The sequence below is a fragment of the Ammospiza nelsoni genome, chromosome 10 (assembly GCF_027579445.1).
Source record: "Ammospiza nelsoni isolate bAmmNel1 chromosome 10, bAmmNel1.pri, whole genome shotgun sequence".
Classification (NCBI taxonomy): domain Eukaryota; kingdom Metazoa; phylum Chordata; class Aves; order Passeriformes; family Passerellidae; genus Ammospiza; species Ammospiza nelsoni.
The window spans coordinates 18,935,676-18,953,722 of NC_080642.1; the positions used below are offsets into that span (position 1 = coordinate 18,935,676).

The 18,047-nt window shown below is 43.2% G+C and overlaps 1 protein-coding gene across 4 annotated transcripts in view; it reads right to left on the minus strand.

Moving 5' to 3' along the window:
* Positions 1-18,047, minus strand: part of DGKD (diacylglycerol kinase delta) — a 59,704-nt gene that overhangs the window by 8,729 nt on the left and 32,928 nt on the right. For all 4 annotated transcript variants that reach the window (XM_059479104.1, XM_059479101.1, XM_059479103.1 and 1 more), the window contains exons 5-24: positions 17,743-17,875; positions 17,080-17,186; positions 16,434-16,559; positions 15,281-15,383; positions 14,605-14,767; positions 12,471-12,579; positions 11,592-11,731; positions 10,753-10,837; positions 10,105-10,199; positions 9,917-10,016; positions 9,491-9,764; positions 7,509-7,670; positions 6,864-6,992; positions 5,808-5,904; positions 5,401-5,511; positions 4,592-4,688; positions 3,730-3,837; positions 3,028-3,141; positions 2,538-2,672; positions 5-156 (exon numbers count right to left, since the gene is read on the minus strand). In XM_059479104.1, coding sequence (XP_059335087.1) covers positions 5-156; positions 2,538-2,672; positions 3,028-3,141; positions 3,730-3,837; positions 4,592-4,688; positions 5,401-5,511; positions 5,808-5,904; positions 6,864-6,992; positions 7,509-7,670; positions 9,491-9,764; positions 9,917-10,016; positions 10,105-10,199; positions 10,753-10,837; positions 11,592-11,731; positions 12,471-12,579; positions 14,605-14,767; positions 15,281-15,383; positions 16,434-16,559; positions 17,080-17,186; positions 17,743-17,875 — 2,540 coding nt within the window. The remainder of the gene's footprint in view (positions 1-4; positions 157-2,537; positions 2,673-3,027; positions 3,142-3,729; positions 3,838-4,591; positions 4,689-5,400; positions 5,512-5,807; positions 5,905-6,863; positions 6,993-7,508; positions 7,671-9,490; positions 9,765-9,916; positions 10,017-10,104; positions 10,200-10,752; positions 10,838-11,591; positions 11,732-12,470; positions 12,580-14,604; positions 14,768-15,280; positions 15,384-16,433; positions 16,560-17,079; positions 17,187-17,742; positions 17,876-18,047) is intronic.

Sequence of the window (18,047 nt, forward strand, 5' to 3'; positions counted from 1 at the left end):
ACACCTGTGGATCAGAGCACCTGCAGCTTGACCAAACTGGATGATCTGGGTGGATTCTTCTTCAGACATGATCTCTGGTTGCAGAGAGAAAGAGGAGGGTCGTGACAACTCACACTTCTGTTTGTCCTCCCAAGACTTCAGGGTGCTCTCAAATGCCTAAAAACACAGCAAGCAAAATATAAGGTACCCTGTCAACTTCTATGAAAAACCCAGTGACTGTGCCTATGCCTGTAAAATATGTAGATCTGGTACAGGCACTTTTCACTGCAGAGCCCAGCAGTTAAGTTGCTTATAACTTTGCTAAGTAGCTGGCTGGGATGAAGTTTTCCATGCCATATGCTTGCCTTAGCTGAATTTCTGCTTACACGTAGTTTTTGTCAAAATTACTAGGCAGTTCTAAGGGCCAGACTAAAAAATCCAACAATTCTCTACTGGTGGCAGTCTTTTCTTTGAGCTGCTGTATCACCTCTACACCTCAGTATTACTGTGACACTTCAGGGCATGAAATTAAAAATGTTCAAGGCTCCTCCTTATCTGGAAGTAAACTGGGCTTCCCTAGGAACTGGTGAGCCAAGCATCTGAACTCAGAGCTAGGACCTGACACATCTGAAACCTTACTGATATTCCTGTGGGCAGCAGATAGTGGTGTGGGAAGAAGCAAAACAGATCCAGTGTAGAAGGATTGATATTGAATGTGGTGAGAATGAAAACTATGGAGCCCTGTGGTAAAGCAATCCCTTCCCCTACTGCCTCTGATCTCTGTCAGCTCAGAGCTACCTGCTGATCTCACTCTTGCTGATGGACTCTTTAGGGGGCCAGGTGAGGCCAAATAAAGGAATTTGAGTGTTTCCATCTTCAGTTTAGGAAACTATATATCACATTTGAAAAATGTTACCAAAGGTACAGGGTCACATGCATGAAATCCACTTCAACTGAACAGGACAGGTTTGCTCTGTGAAAGAAGGGATATGCAGTGACCTTTATAAGGACAGCAGGAAAAACAAGAGTAAGTTGAGACAAAGTTGAGTGTGCAACTGCAAAACTGGAACCTCTTCCTCAGTGGCGATCCCATGACTGCAAGACCAAGCTGGTAGGCAATTAGGCATGGGCTGGCACAATCACAGCTGTGGTTTCTGATGGCCCAACACATAGCACACTCACAAGGGACTACCCTGTCCTCTCTATCTCTTGTGCTTCATGTCACCTTTCCCACCATGCCCACACATAGGTTGCCTCTCCTTTTTCCTTCCCTTTACCTTTACAGCAGCAATCCTGTTCTCTCTTGCTCTCTGTGCTATCTCCTTCAGTCACTCTCCCTCCAAGTGTCAGTGTGTTGCTGCAGAAGCTCTCTTGCCCTTCACAAAAGATTGTGTGCACTATTCCTGTCTCTCCACCACAACATTCACATCAGAGCTGACAGGACATTCTTTGAACTCAAAAGAGGACAGATTCAGCTAGATACAAGGAAGGATTTCATACAATGAGGGGGATGAAACACTGGCACAGGTTGCCCAGACAAGTGGTGGATGCCCCATCTCTGGCAACATTTAGACCACAGACTGGATGGGGCTTTAAGCAACCTGGTGTAGTGGAAGGTGTCCCTCCCCAAGGCAGGGGCCTGGACTAGATGACCTTTGAAGTCCCTTTCAACCCAAACCAATCTGTGGTTCTATGATCAATACCCACTGCTCTCCCAGTTAAGAGGTCTCTGGTGCCCTGTCCTACCATGACAGGGGCTTTGTATGCCCACCTTTGCTTTCTTTTCATACTGTCATCTTTGTAACTCCCTTGTCAGGCAATGTGCCTCAGACCTGTGTCAGGCTGCTTTCCCTTTTCCCCTTTGTTGTACTCCTTCTTGTGATTCAGCAGGTGACTCCCTCTGCAGAGGACTTTGATTTGCTCTGGAAGCTGGGTAAAGGGGTGTTATGCTGGAAAGTATGAAGAGCTGCTCTCAACTGAACTGTTTATGCATAGACAGTCACAGAGCTGGGAGGACTCAAAGTGTGCCTGTGCCACAGCAGGGTCTTTATCCTTTCCTTTGTCTGACCACTGCTCAATCATACAGCAAAAGAGCAAGGAGGCTTCCTTATCTGCTGGTACTCATCAGATATATTTGAAAATGATGACACACACTTCTGAAGAAGGCATAAGACACTGTTTTACATGGTCAATGAAGCCAGACACTGAACAATAACGAAAAATTAAAACATTGACCGTCTGAATCTAGACAATCCACAGCACGTGGCACGTCAGGTATCCTGTGGAAAAAACAGTATGCAAGCATGTTAAGAAACACTGTCACAAGGCATCTAGAAAAGGAAGTAAAATAAGCTTGCATAAAAACCTTATTTATGACATTTCCCAAGTGGTGAATGCAAGTTTAATCACATTCTTTCCCAAAAGGTTTCTGGTGTGTAGTAAAATAGGCTTCTTGCATTCACAAAGATAATGTTCACATGTGGCCCTTTCCATGCTCTCCAGAAACATGGGACATCAAAACACATGTGTACTGCACAGGCAATTCAGGATGCTCTTACCCTGTCTCGGGTGAGGGTCTGTGCCCTGTTCTTATGAACAATCCAAATGTAACCTGGAGGCTGGATCCAGGCTTCTCCATCCACTTGCACGGGAACTCCCTCTTCTCCAAGGATTGCTATCTTTACTGTCCGGCACTGCAAGGAGTGATTGGGTCAGAAAAGCTCTAAAATGCTGATTTTCCAAAAGCATAAGCCATTCTCTGTCCTTCCAAAGCCCCTCCCCAGGTGCTGTAGCTTTGGTGCTACTTGAGGCACATAGGGCAGCAGGACACACCTGCTTTGTCTTTGGACTAATCTGTATTTGTTGGTCTGACTCCTACTAAAATGAACGCTAGCAAACAATTCCATACTCAAACTGCCCCAGAGCATGTCCATTTCCAGCCCTGGTGGATGCTCTTTCCATGGACCAGAGCAAGCAGAAAGAAGGGCTTTACAAAATCACCAGCTGGAGAGGGGGCAGGCAGGAAGAGCTTACAAAAGCAGCTGATACCTGTGCAATCCGGTGATGCTGCAGGTTTATCACACGTGACACTGCCATCTGCATGCTCCCAAACACGGCTACCACCTCCAAAATCTTGTCATCAAAGGAAGGGGCTGTAAATGTCTGCCACATACAAGGGAGAGAGAATTCAGCTGAGGCACAGCTCTCTTGGAGAGGTTTCCTTTAACCCCTATTGGTCCCAGCCTGGGGGTTGGCTTTTAATTGTGCTCTTTAATCTGTACAAAATTAAGAACAAGGCTAGAAGGTGAAGATCTGGAATGAGCTAGAAGAAAGAAAAACGAGGCATCCAATGGCTACAGAATAATTCAGACATGAAGGCTGTAGGCCACAAGGCAATAATTATTCTTTTGAGAGTAGGCACTCAAAAAAATTTCTAAAGAATACAATGTTTCTGAGTGAATCCAGCTGCCTTTGCTGTCAAGGGGCTTTATTTCTCTGTGGGGACAAGGTCAGCCTAACGAGCTTTCTGCAGATCCAAATGCTCTGGTGGTATTTCTTCTGAATCCTTAGAGACTGCCTGGGTATGAAAGCTGCTCAAGGCTGGATTTCAGTATCTCAGCCACATCCAACAGAAAGTGCATGCAGACAGGCCCCCATGCTCTATTCTTCCAAGCACTATTTTCAGAGGCTGTGACCTCAAAAGTAACAGTAAGTAGAAACATTTCCTGTATGGTCTTAGAGAATACTCACATCATCCTCCTTGGTTCCCCCCCAGAAGTTGGTGCCTCCTGCATAGCTGGGAATGTTGAGTACAGCAATCCCCTGGAGACTGGGCAGAGGGATTGGCCTCCCATCACACTGCACAGAAATGAAGCAACACTATCTCAGCCCAGCAGGAGAGAGACCCTCCTGCCAGAGCACATGCTCTGTAAACAGAAAACAGCCAGCACCATCTTAGTAATACATTAATTCAGGCTTCTTCCTGTTTTTAATTGGCCTACAAGAGTAGAAGGTATCCACTCAAGCCTCATGAGCCACACATCTTATGGCAGACATGGCTTTTAGAGAGATACTCTTGCTTCTTTTCCTCTAACAGGAACAGGGCACACCTGAGAGGCTTGGCAAAGCATCTTGATTTATTTCTCAAGAAAGCAGAATAAAACTCCTGAAACATCCATGTGAGGAGGGTCTTCTCCTGCAAGTCACCTGTTTATGCTGTACATGACCTATACAAAAATATTTCTTTTCCAGTTGGATGCACATTATAGCAGAGTTAAATTCAGAGCTTTCCACGCACCCATCATCTAAAATGATGAGTTCACGTGTACCACATGGAACATAACAATCTTATCCATGATGAACACTGCATTGGGAACAGCAAATACTTTCCAGCAGGATGATACTTCTTCCCTTATGGGCTTAGAATACAAGTTATGCTCCAGAACCAGGAAAAGCCACTTTTTGTTACCTCAGGGTGACACATAGCCAAGTACATTGTTTCAGGCAGGCAAATATCACCAAGCCAAATCACCATGCCAAAAATCACTGTGCCTAAAGGAGATGGAATTAGGCATCCCAATCTTAGGAACAGAAGAACATGCTAATTCCTTACCTCCAGCAAGACCTTCTGCTCCAGGTTTTTATATGTTCTGTGCAGCAGCTCCTTGGTCCCCAATACTCCATACCACATCATGTTCTTAGTACGACTTCTAAGGGGGCAAACAAAATGACAAAAAGTCAGCATAGACATTTACCCTTTCACTAAGAATAAAAACTTCACACTGAAATGGTACCTGCTACATCCTAAACAACAAAGGTGCTCTGCTTCCAAAAGGGCCAATTGCTCCAAATGTGCTAGGAAACTACTTCCCTTTAAATAAATGTCAGGTAGGAATCAAGCATGAGTAACAGACACTACCAGAAACACACACAGACTGCCCTGGCACAGAACTTGTCCATCTCACACACCAGGACTTCAACAGTGCTCAGCTGTATTACCTCATATACAGCATATATAGCCAATCCAAAGCTACACAAAGCATCCTGCAGTTGCTCAGGTATTCAAAAGGCCAAAGCTGTGGATTGTATTGAGGCAGGATCAAAACCAGCCTCTGGTGCATTTAGAATTGAGATGTGCTTCTCTCACAGCTAAATAGCAAGCCCAGGAGAAAAATCTGTGAGATGACATAAATAGAACCAACATGCTAAATCTGCACCAATGTAGCAACTTAAATACCTTATAGCATAATGAATGAGTAATAAATCAGTAACTTATCTCTTCCATCATGATTTCAAGCCTTGAAGGAGCATTATATAGACAACACACCTATTCAGCAGTGTACACAATCAGCTTCACCACAGAGAAGCATGAAGTGGTTCAGTCACTTTTGGCATCAATCCAAAGGTTTGATCCAAACCCACCTGCATTTCTCTGGGTGCTCATCACGTTTGTTGTTGAAGTCCAAAGAAATCTTTGCATCCAGTCCAATTCCAAAGTAATTATTCATGACACACTTCTCAGTGTAATATTCACTGCCAAAGAGAAGAACAAAACTTCCACTCATAAGTTTCAGTACCATTTGGTGCATATCTCACACAGAATCATTTAGATTGCAAAAGACCACCAAGCTCAGTTGTGTCAGTTGTGTGTCAGGGCATGTGTAACTCCATAAGCTGATCTTTAAGTTCTAGAATCCAGCATATGGATCCATTTATGTAACTCCAGGCTGCTGCAGTCCATTACTCTGGTCCATAAAGGAATCCCCCTCTCTGCTGAGGTCTGCTTGCAAACACCCACTCCCTCCCTTTCAGCTCCTGAGCATACTCACAGATTTTCAGGCTCAGAGTTAAAGGGATCAGCATGGATCAACAATCGGCTGATGACGGAGCTCCCAGGCAAAGAACCTGACATGCCAGCACGGATATCTGTAGGAAAATTGACCATGGAGAAGAGCATGACTAATAATAAGCAGAAAACAGCTAACTTCAATCTCAAAGACAAGATAATAAGAGTTGATATATTCTTCCCTGTCATTAATGAAGAAAGCAAATAGCATTAGTGCTTTCTGTCACTCTAGAGGTTAGTTCTTTTGACAAGGAGAAGGGTTTCTGGGGCTGCCTGGAGTGTTTCTGACTGACAGTCTACTGCCTAAGGCTAGCAGCACAGCTGTATAGAAACATGGAAAAGAGAAATAGGAGTTCATGGAAAAATAGCTTTTTTGTTCCAGGGTGAGACAAGAGATATCCCTGATACAGTGAACAGAGAGAAAGGAGCAGGACTGAAGCTATGATCCAATAATTACTGTCTCCTGCTTTTTAAATTATTAACTGGTGACCCACAACAGTAGGTTTGTCAGAGAGAAAGGACAATACCTGCTTCCAGAAGGAGTAATTTGAACAGGTAATTTGGGTGAGGAGATAAGAAAGATACTGCTACAGATGACAGAGTTGCTGCTCATCATGTGGGAGGTGGGAATTCTGCTGGGTCTGTGCATGTCCAGTCACTTCAGCCTTCACATAAAGGAACTGCTGCTCCCAACCCATGGCTGCCATTCTTCAGAAACCTTTCTCAACAGCATAATTTCTCCCTTCTCATGCTTACTTTGAGATAAGTATCTCCTTGCAACTGGCATCTAAATTCCGCCCCTTCATGGCATTAATAAAAAATCTGTGTCTAAGTCTTAGCTACAAACTGGAAACTACTACAGCTCATTCCAAGCCTTCACTTGCAGTTATCCACAAAGGGATTTCTCTCATGGTTGACCTTGCACAAAAGGGCATCTGGCAGGACAATTTCATGTTTTCACATGGAGACTGCAGCCTGTGCTGCAGTCACCCATGCTCCAGTTGGCTGCCTGGTGGGAAGTGGTGGGTGTTACACTTACTTGGGTAGAGGATTTTTGTGTTCAGCATTGGCAAGTTGTCCCGGCTTCCTGTCTGGGGAGGAAGAGATGCAGAGCTGCCCACTGACAAACTTCCTTTGTTTATTAGTCTTTCACAAGGAGACTTGGAGGCTGTAAAACACAACACAAACTTGGCTATTGACAAACATAGCACTGTGACTCAGACTGATGCAGGCCAAGCAGCAAGACTGGGTTAGGTAGTTCCAAATGTATCAGCAGTGATCAGGGACCTCTGACAAATTACTCACTTAACACAGTTATTAAAGCAAACTGGCTGCTGTTCTCTGCCATCTGCAAAGGATGACATGAAAAGTGCTCAAGACTATCCTTGTTCAAGCACTGAAAGCCAAGAGAACCCAGATTACTGGCTAAGGTGCAAGAAAATTTCTGAATCCCAGGCTTTCATATGCTAACATCATGGACCAGCCATGAGAGACGCAGCAAAAAATGGGGTGTATATAATGCATAGGCTAGAACACAGAAACGTGCAAGGCCTGAAGAGCAATCATGCAAAAATTTGAAAAGAACAGAACACAGAAAGTCATACACATAACATTCCCCTTTTTATAACTAACAGAATTGTAATACACAGGCAAGACCTGCATGGTGGCAGCCCCAGAGCAGTACCTTTCCTCTGGCTCCTCCCCTTGGACACTCCATAGCTGCTGCTGTGTGATGACTGCACAGAGATCTTATCCTCATTCCTCAGCTCCTTGCCCTCCTCAGAGGCAGAAAGACTAAGGAGGAAGCCCTCTTGCTCCTGGGTCTGGGCATTCTGCTCATCTACAGCTGTATGAAGAGATAAAGCAGGTGAGTGCCTCACAGCTCTTCTGGCAAGAAATATCTCCCACTCATGTAAATAGCAACAGGATGGGACTCTAAATGTCCTGATTCCTTAAAGGAAAGAACAGGAATAACACAAAGCTCTCCTTTATAATTTGTCTCAGCTCTGCTCTGGAGAGCTTTTGGATCCCGGTTGGTTTAGCCTCTTTGTTTACTTTGCTGAGCTCTTTAGCAGTGAGGCTCTAAATATAAGTGTCTATTTTTAATGCCACAGGTACTCAGACATCCTGAGATGTAAACTGTGCTAGAGGTGATAGGCTTCCATTTATTTGCACTTAGCTGTTGCCAGGAATTCTAACCAGACAGACATGAAATGATTAAAGAATTTCCTGTTTGTTTAATCTGTAGTGGTGCAATAACATAAGGCACTTGAAAAGGGGACTAGATAAATATAATCAAAAAGGAAGAAAAGAGCAGTCAGTGAAAACCAATATAATCAGAGGAAAGAATCAGATTGCACACTCTGGAAGAAGAAAAACAGTTTGGAAAAGCTGAACAAACACATCTGAAATGTAACTGGAGTTTGCTTGAGAGCTTGTAACGTTTAAACGCTAGCATGCTGCCTAAAGAAATCAAAAATTCCTCTGCAAGCAACCAACAGGTCTTTTCCTCCCCAGCAGCCCCTGCCAGGGCCCAGCTCTGAATGCCCTCAGCTGCTCTACCAGCTCCCTGCCTGCACAGCTCACCCCCTTCTTCCAGTCCCTCCCTTGTGCTGACCCTGTAGCTCACCGAACTGCCCATGAAGCAATCCAACTCACTTGTGCAGCAGAAACAGGAACACTTGTGGCTGAATTAAGCAAATTGCCTGGGCTCCAACAGAACTTCACAAACATCAAATTGCTGGTAAGCAGCAGCAAAGTGAGGGAGCTGTGAGGTCAAGGCCTCCTACTTCACCAGAAGCAGGCTGTTTGCTGGATTTTCACTATTCACTCAGCAAATGTTGTACACAATGCTGCAGTGCTGGAAATCCAAGCAACATTGCAATGACTTGTAACCACACAGTAGTTCAGAGTGTGCCCCTGGGTGTGCATGGATGTTACACCTGCAACTTCAATGCTTTTATCTCCAGTAACAATCTGTTAAGGACTTCCTTTGGTCTCAGTTAACCCCTGACTTTATGACTAACACTTGGAGTCTGATGCCTTTCAAAGGAAAAGAAACTTGGAGCATTGGGGGTGTGTGCCTGGAGACAGACAAGGGTCAAGACTTGGAGAAGAGGGTCACCTGCTTAAGAAGTTAACATCAGAACAGAACTGCCTTGCACCAAAGTACAGTACTGTAAGCTTTTCCCAGGGACAAAGCTCACTTAAGAAGTTCCTGCTCTCTCCTGCAGTTGTACTAGAGCAATATTTTCCTGGGCCCTGCTATAAAGAAATTAAAACAATGCTAAAATACTTAAAATCCCTTCTTCCTAAGTATTTTCAGATCTGTTTAACAGCAAGGCACACAAAGAGCTGCACTGACACAAATGTGGTATGGGTGGGGACAGGCAGGAAATGCAAATTAGCAGTGTGGGAGGGTAGGAACTTCCTAAATCAGCCCGCTGGAGAGAACATACCTTGAACTTCAGACTCATTTACCAAGCAATGTTTCCAGAAGGTGGGCTTGGCAGAGATAACACTGAAACTAAATGGCCAGAGTTACTGAACAGCTTCTCTAGCTCAGGAAAGCTGCTTTCAATGAAGAAGCCTGCTGCCCCAGAATAAAGGAAATTTATACTTGTTAATAGGCTGTAGGAAGTGACAAGCAGGACTCCTGACTGTTACCTTTCTCTGCATGCTCTATTATCTGGCGAATGGCTTTTTTCAGGCTGTTGGCTCTCAGCATGAGCTGCTCTCGGGGACGGAATATCTGGGGCCGTGCAGTGCAGGCCGAGCCCACCGAGAGCTCACTTGAAGAGTCACCAGCACTGCCCGACCCATCCCCATCCTCTGTCTCCTCTGCAATGGTGGGAGGAGGGTTGGGCAGAGAGGAAGATGCTTGAGATTCATCATTCAGTGTCTTCAGCAATGAGTCCAGCTTCTCCTTCAGGACAGAGCACTACGTGAAGAAGAACAACATTTCAGTAGAACTAACAGTTGCCTGGGTAGCTCATTTTTTAGTGCTAACTGAACTGCTGCTATCCCAGTACTCTGGAAACAGACCAATTTTACATTCAGAAGTAGAACCCCAAACATATTTTCAAATTTTACCTTCCTGGCCATAACCTCTGACTCCTCTGAGCTTTCTGTTGCCTTCTCATAGGCTTTCCCTACTCGAGCCACAAAATCCTTCACTGTCTCACAAAGCACTCTAGACAAAGGAGGAAAACAAAATCACACAAGGGTTGTTGCAGGATTTTCAGAATGTAATTTAGTGCAGTTGTCCTCTAAGTACTCACTTGGCTGAGGAGATCACCACTGAGTGTTGGTCAGAAGTCAAAATTTTGGACAAATGAGCAGCCACAGAATCTTCATAGCAGAGAATCTTCTGCACCTGTTGACCACGAGAAAGAAACACTGGGGTGCTGCTTCCCAATATTACAACACATGCTGTGAAATCCTGGCTCCTCTAAGAGTACCTGTAACTCTCTACAGATTCTTTTTGCCCTGAAAAAGTTCCACAGTCCAGTGCTCTGTTACTCACTGAAGACCTGAATTTGATGAAGAAACTAATTCTGAACCTGCAAATCATCAGCATTTCTCAGAGTCTCTGATGAACTGCAAATCTAAAAGCACCAGGGACGTTCATGACTGCTACGCAGTTTGCCACTATTTCAACAATTTGACATCATGAAGCAAATAAAAGCCAGTAATTTCCTTTCCATCCCATTCCAAAGTATCTTCTCCTCATCCCTCATGATGGTTGTTGACCCCGGTAACCCAACCTCCATCTTTCTCCATAATACTTCACTAACTTAAAGCCCCAGATCTTTGCAGCTCTGGCTACACCCATGGCTCAGCTCTGCTGCACTGGAACTCAGCCACTGCCTCCTATCTCGTGTGCTCCAAGTCTGGTGCTCCAGTCCCCTGCCCCTCCTGAGAGGTACCTCGGAATTCTCACTGCAATCTTCAGTGACTGTGGAAGTGGAAGCCTGGCGAGGGAGTTTGGTTTCATACACCATGATGCTCCACCTGTTGAAAATCATACTTGTCACTACAATGCAGATCATTTCCTCTGTTTTCCAAATGTAACAGGTTAGAACCCCAAAGCAGAACAAACTGCACTTTGTGGAGCCATCATTGATATAAAGAAACCAGAGGGTGGCAGGAGAAATATAGAAAGGCTGAACTGGGGAAGAAGGAAGGATGACATTATGAACAAGCACAGGGAACATCTCTACTTCTTCCCTCTCCACAAAAATTCCATTGGTATTACTTGATTCAACATAAGAGATGCCAAGATACAACTCTAAAGATATGAGACAGTCTTATGTATCATGTACAAAGATATATACAGCAGGTATCAATACCAAGGGTTGACATCCACTTCTGCATTTGGCTTTCATTTCTAAGCCAAGCTCAAGATAAATTGGTTTAGATTTACAAAGAAGAAATTGCTTAAAAAAAATTCATGACTTTAAGGCTGTCTTAGGTTACAACGTAAGTTTGTTTTCAAACTAGTACAAAGGCTGACAAATTCAATTGATGAGGACTCTGGGACAGAAGAGAGGACACTGGAACCCAGATAATTTAACCTGTTACTTTTCTGCAGCAGAGCATGGAAAGCCAGACCCTTTTCTCCTGTGAGAGAGTATCAATGACAAAATGTTATCTGGCATTAGTAAGATGTCCAGAAGCTTGGCAGAGTCAGGACTACCCTGTTCTCCTGGAAGGATATCTTCACACAACTCTTGAAGAGCAGATGATGTTAGTGATGGTTACTCACCTGTCCAGCATTTTGGTGCTGGCCCTCTCCAGCTTCTCCAGGATCTGCGGGAGCTGGGTATCATCATCACAAGCAGAACCCCAGCCTAAAACACGAGCAAGGTCATTCCCTGTTCCCAAGGGCAGCACTCCCAGCTGGCACTGCATCAGAGAAAAGTAAAACAAAAGCAATATTTAAATGGGGAAACACAAGTCAGGAACAGCCATGAGTAACATGACCGATTCCTTAACACACCAGTCACTAGGAAATAGCTAATCCCAGTGTGGGAGAAAGTAACTGGATGGGGAAAACAGCCAGAAGAGAATACAATTAAGGAAAACTTTCCTCTACTTTTGGTTGTGAATTGAGAGAGGAGCATTTTACAGCTACCAACTCAAGGAGAACCTTGCTATATAGTAAACCTCCTAGAGGTTTATATTTAGCCATCAGGTGGTGCCATTGTGTTTCTGTAAAATTAGCACAGACAGTTCCCAGGCAAAACACTGTATGATATCTCTACCCCAGTGAAGTTTCAGCCAATCCCTAAGACTCAGCTACTACACCACGAGAATTAAAGGGAACAGAGCATAACCCATGTGAAACTCCCAAGTTTCCTAACCACAGCCCTTTCAGAGCATGTTTCTGCTGGCAATAGAGCAGGAGTACTCAGAGCAACTCCAAAAGCTGGATCTTGTGGAGGAACACTGCAGACAGGCATAAAGAATTAATCCATTATGGATTCATTTCTTGAACAAAACTAGTGCAAGAGCACTGCTATGGTAAGCTTTCAGCAGCTTCAGTCCTGGGGCAAATGATGTCTGCATGACCAAGGAAAGTCTTCTTCAGCCCATGCTGTTGTTACTTCATTCCTTCTTCCAACCAAGCTCTTGAGGCAGGTACCTGCTTGTGGAGGTTGAGGCTATCAATTTCAGAGAGAACCCAGCCAACACTTCCGTCCCCACCACAAACTAAAATCCGGAAAGTGTCAAATTTCTGGAATAAGCGTAAACTACAGAGAAGAGAAAGAAAAAAGCAAGAGGGAAAAACAATCAGCTGTTACAGAAATAAATGATAATTCCAATCTAGGTAACAAACATGGCAATGCTGCTTAAAGTAGGCACTGATTTTGCAATGAATACAGGTCACTGCCAGATTACAGATGAATTTAAATGGTTGTACTTAAGGGATTATAAATACAGCTAAGCAACTTACCATAGCTATTCACTACAGAAATATCTCCCAAGACATACTAGTCTACTAAAGCAGGGCACTTTTGTCTCTGCAGCAGAGGAGACAAGCATGTGATAGCTGATTATCCATTGAATTAAATCCCTCTTGCAGCCCTGCTGCATCCAGCCTAATGCTAGCTATTCATCACAGTTCTAAGTGCTCTGATGTCACTGCCACACCAATTAAAGCAAAGCTTCAAGAGGGGAATTTTCATGCAGTCAATCAGCCATGAGACCACTGCAAGAGGATGTAAAACATCACAAGCTTTAGTCCTTCTGGGAAAGCAACATAAATCACTGCTCTAGTCCTTGTCTGTTCCACAGGAAGGCAAACAGCTCACCAGTGTGAATTTCTCCATTCACCCTTTCCAGAATAATAAAAACAACCTCTCCTGTTGGAAACTGTGCTTCCTACTGAACACTTTTGAGATCTGGTCCTGCTTTTATTTTGCCTTCATATAACTATTATTACCTAAACAGGATTTGCTGTGGTACACAAAAATCCTTATTTCATCAAATGTTCCTGACACACAAAAGATGACTACCAGAAATGACATCTTATGCTACAAGTCGGACTAGCATCAGCTGAAAATATTCAAATTATCAAGAAGCAGGCTTTACTCTGTACCATCACTTCCTTTTTAAGCAAATATATAAGAACAGCTGTTTTAGAAGTGTGCACCACAGCTCAAGAAAGCAACTGATTCCCTCCTTTCCATTCCTGCTTAAAAGCAAAATTCCTCATGACAGTCAGTCTGGCTGAGGAGGGGAACAAGAAAATACTCAATTTTACAAGTCTTTTATAAATTATTTTTCAGCCAAACACATCCCTTTGACAGAGCACTGCAGTTTTAAATGCCAGTGTTTTGCAATATGCTATGGCAAAGAACCACAACAGTTCTCAGGAGAGCAGAACCCAATGACCACTAATCCAGGAACAGACACTCCCAGATTAAGCCCCCTGCATCTACAGATCTAGTCAAAGAATTGGAGTCACTGTGAGGAAAAGATGAAGGAAATTCACCTTGTGTTGGCTCTTATTATAAGGAGCACCAATTACTGACAAAAGTTACTTAAATCTGATGCAACAGAAAAACATTTGAAAGTGGGCAAACTTAAGACCAAATTTTTCTTTTAAGTGAGAGTTGCAGAAATACACGAAAGAAGTTTATTTCATAGCACTCACTTTTTTCTATATCCACAGATATTCTAGCATAATTTAGCAAAAAGTCTGAAACATAACTTAGATCCAAGGGCAGAAGCAACTTTACCAAACACACTCATAAAAGTCTCTCCACAATATCACCACAAAGTCTTTGAGCGATGAAGTTTCACAGACTTCTCAGGTAAGTTATTTCTCAATAAATCTCATCTTGACAATATTAATTTGCTATCTATGACATCTGTCTGTTCACTGAGTTAACTGAAATTAACTCTTCTTAGAGTTAATTTCATCATCAGGATGCCTGTTAAAAGACACTTTGCTGACAAGTTTTCTTACGGATTCAAGCTTTCCATGCTTGGTGTTCTTCCAGGGGAGTGTTTCTAGAATTCCCCCAAAATGCCTCAAGCTGTCCTGCTATTACTGATGAATGGATATAATAACCTTTTTGACAACATTTTTTGTTTTAGCTAATCAATAACACTTAACACAGAGATAGGGAAACCCCTCCAAACCTCACATGTTTAGTTTTCTCTGAAGAAAAGGTTCCCTGTTATATCTGAGGATGAGCTCAACCAAGTAAATCCCTCATACTTTCTGGGTATTTACAAGGAATTTTTGTTTCCAAAAAATATCTGCCTACCCAAGGTGAGGTCCTCCATTCATGAGGTCAAAGACCTGGGCTGGATTCAGCAGCTGTTTGAATCTTCGTAGAAATTTCACACCTTGGTTGTCTCCACTTTTGGAGTTGACAAAGACCAACAAAGGGCTTGTGCAAGAAGGGGGACAAGTGGCTTTCCAGAAACCTGTTGGGGCAAGGGGAAGAGAGAGGGAGGAAAAGCCAAGACGTGAAGCTGCCCAGGGGGATGGATGGAGAGAAAAACCAACAGCCCACACCCCAGCCCAGCTATGAAGCAGCTAATATTTTCCTTGTGTTTATGGCACTCACTGGGTGAATGTGCACAGCCCTGAATCCAGCATCTACCACACCTCATGCTGCCAAATGTCACACTTATCTCCTAGCAGTATGCCAAAATTTTCAGCTTTCCCAACCTTCCCAAATTGCTTCTGCAATATAGTTATTGTCAATAAATGTAACCAGTTGCAGCTCAGAAAACACTGATATTAGAGGGAGATAAACTGAATGCAAAAGCGAAGCAAACAGTTCACTGCCACACTCAGCAATGGCTTCCAGTGGCAAGTTTTAGCAACAGCAAAAGCAGAATTTTCAGCTGACAGAACCTGGCATTAATAGTGCCAGCTGAAGTGACTGTGACTGAGAGGAAGAGAAAGCAGTGCTACTTACTAGGAATACTTACCATCTGAATCAATGCTGTTAAGAGCAGTAGGAGGAATGACAGACACTTTGCAGAGCCCAAGAGGGCACTTGTTTGGTAACAACTCTTTACATGCTGTGTGTACCTGGGAAAACCACCAAAAAAGAATAAATCAGACTCTTTTGGACATTGTGGTATAATTCCTAAAGCCACCCAAAAGAAGTTGTAAGAGGAAGAATGCAGAGGGGTGAAATCACCAAAAAGTGTCAATTGATACATTTATTGATAAAATTATTTTAAGAGTGATCTAATTAGAGCCTTGTATGAATTCTCTTCTTTCCATTGGAATGTACTTTTCCGCCATTTGAATTTATGAGACCAGCACTTTGAGTGCTGAGAGAACCAGACACCAGATTCTGTGGCTTTAGGAGCCTTCAGGCACTCTGCTTTCAAAATCCCAGCCTCAGCTGAGAGATCTGAAGTAGCAACAAAAGAAAAAGCTGGAAACTCAAGAAAATAAGAAAGCAAAAAACAAACCAGGAAGACATGAGTGGTATAAGAGGTAAAAGAAGAAGAGATTAATGAAGCCACTCAAAAAAGGAAACACAAAGTAGAGCAGGACTTTTCTGGTACACAAAGACTGCAAGATAGAGGGTTTGCTTGGCATTTGAGCCCCCCATTCTAAAAACATATTTTCTGATACTTCTCCTACTAGTATTATAGACAACTGAAAACACAGCAAGATCTGCATCACTTCAATGGTTAGGCAAGAGCAATCTATTGCAGTGGAAGGGAAATTGCTATTATTAAAATAGCGGAGTATTCTTTATAATTTGTTGCACCTTTTCAACCTGTAGAAATAACAAATAATGGTTCCTAAAATCCAATGTAGTCCATGACAGAAGTTTTGATTCATGTCTACTGTACTTAGATTCTTCTGTGAAAGCTCATTCTCAAAATAAAATGAGCTTGGCTAGAAGCAGGATACTTTTTTCAGGCCTTGCTTTAATGTATCACAGCAACACTTCTGAACACAAATTAAATTCCTATTTCTTGCAGAACAATAAAGTCCTTCATGGCAAACACTGACAGCATGGTTAGAGATTTTATTCTAAGCAAGTGTCATTAAAAGAACATATCACAGAGCTGATCAAAGGCTGCCTTTTACTGGAATGATCACAGTTTTTCAACTCACCATGGCTTTGCACCACAGACAGCGCCAGTCTTGCAAACGCAGGACACTGCCACAGGTTTTATCACACACAGTGCATTTGGCACTCACGGGCAGGTTTCCTTCCAGCCACTGATGTGGCATTGAGATCTGCAAAAGGTACAGAGAGACAGAAGCTTAAAGGTACAGGAGGTATCATGACTCTGAGATATATAGAGAAGCAAGTCTTCATATGCACTGTTGAAGGACAGCAAAGGCAATTTCTAGAAAATATCTGAGGACCAATTCTGGTATTTTACATCATGTTCAAGCACAGAGTCATGGTGACTCACCCCAGGTTACCCAGGAACACTGACTAGCATCAGATATCCCAATATGCTAAGGTGCTGTTCCAAACACTCATTTACTTTTCTTTTGCCAAAACTCAGATCAAGTTCCCCATGCCTTCGATTATTTAATCTCAGCTCCCCCAGTCCATAGCAGTTTATTCCTACTAAGGAGTTCCTTACCATCCTGGTTGACTTTTCACACAAAATCTCATGCTCTGACAGCAGAAATCTTTTCCATGCAAAGGCAGAATCTGCTATTTATGAAGTGAAAAAAAGCTACAGAACACAAGGCAGTGCTTCCATATCAAGGTAAGGCTGGAAAAGTTCAAACTAACACCTACCCCATCTTCATCCTCAATGATATCCTTCCCAATAGAGGCCAGAGTTGTCCACTTGCAATTGTTGGTTGCTCGCACAGCACAGCGCTTGTGGGCTTTAAACTTGCACACTAGGGAGGAGGAGATGAATACAATTAATCCTGCCTCAGGAAGTCTAATGTGACAGTGTGCATTTGGCTCCAGAAGAAAGCATGGGTACACTCTATCCTCTTTAGCACCACCAAAATGATCAGCTGTAAGTGTTCTGATCTAGGTATTAATTCTTGCCTTGTCATTTTTGCCAGTTGCTTGTACATAGTTCAGTGACCACCTTGTTAAATTTAACATGATTTACACAGTCTCACACTCCTCTGCCATTTTACACAGTGTAGGTGTCACCACATTCATGTTAGAAACATGAGCTGTGCCAGGCATTTCTGCTAAGCCAAAGCTGGGAAAAAATAACCTCCTGGCACTCAAACATTAAGCAAGGATGTTCTTACAAATACAATTATTCCCATGAAGAAGAGTTTTCTTATGAGTATTCTTTCAGATACCTCAGAAGTGTGTATCTGCTCATAGCAGACACATGACATAAATAAGAGATGGCAGTATCTGGGTATATGAGCAAAAATAAAAATAAAACAAAGCTGTTCCTCCCCAGGCAGAGGACGAGGGCACACCTACCTTCACAGGACAGCCCGTGTGACGTGACCCCAGACAGGGCCTCCCGACACACGTTGCAGTACGTTGGCCGGGCATGGGAGCAGGCGTACCAGTTATGCATCCCTGAGAAATGGTCCATGCTGTACTGGGTAGACTGACCATATAAATGTATTACAGCAAGGTCAAAAGCAGAGCAACAAGACTTTTATTTCTCAGAAGACTTGCATGAAGCAGTCAGAAAAGCAGAAAGAGAACACTTTTTCACTAGGAAAGAGTGCAGAGTGTATAAACATGCACTAGCTGAAACTCAAGGTCTCTAAGGCAAA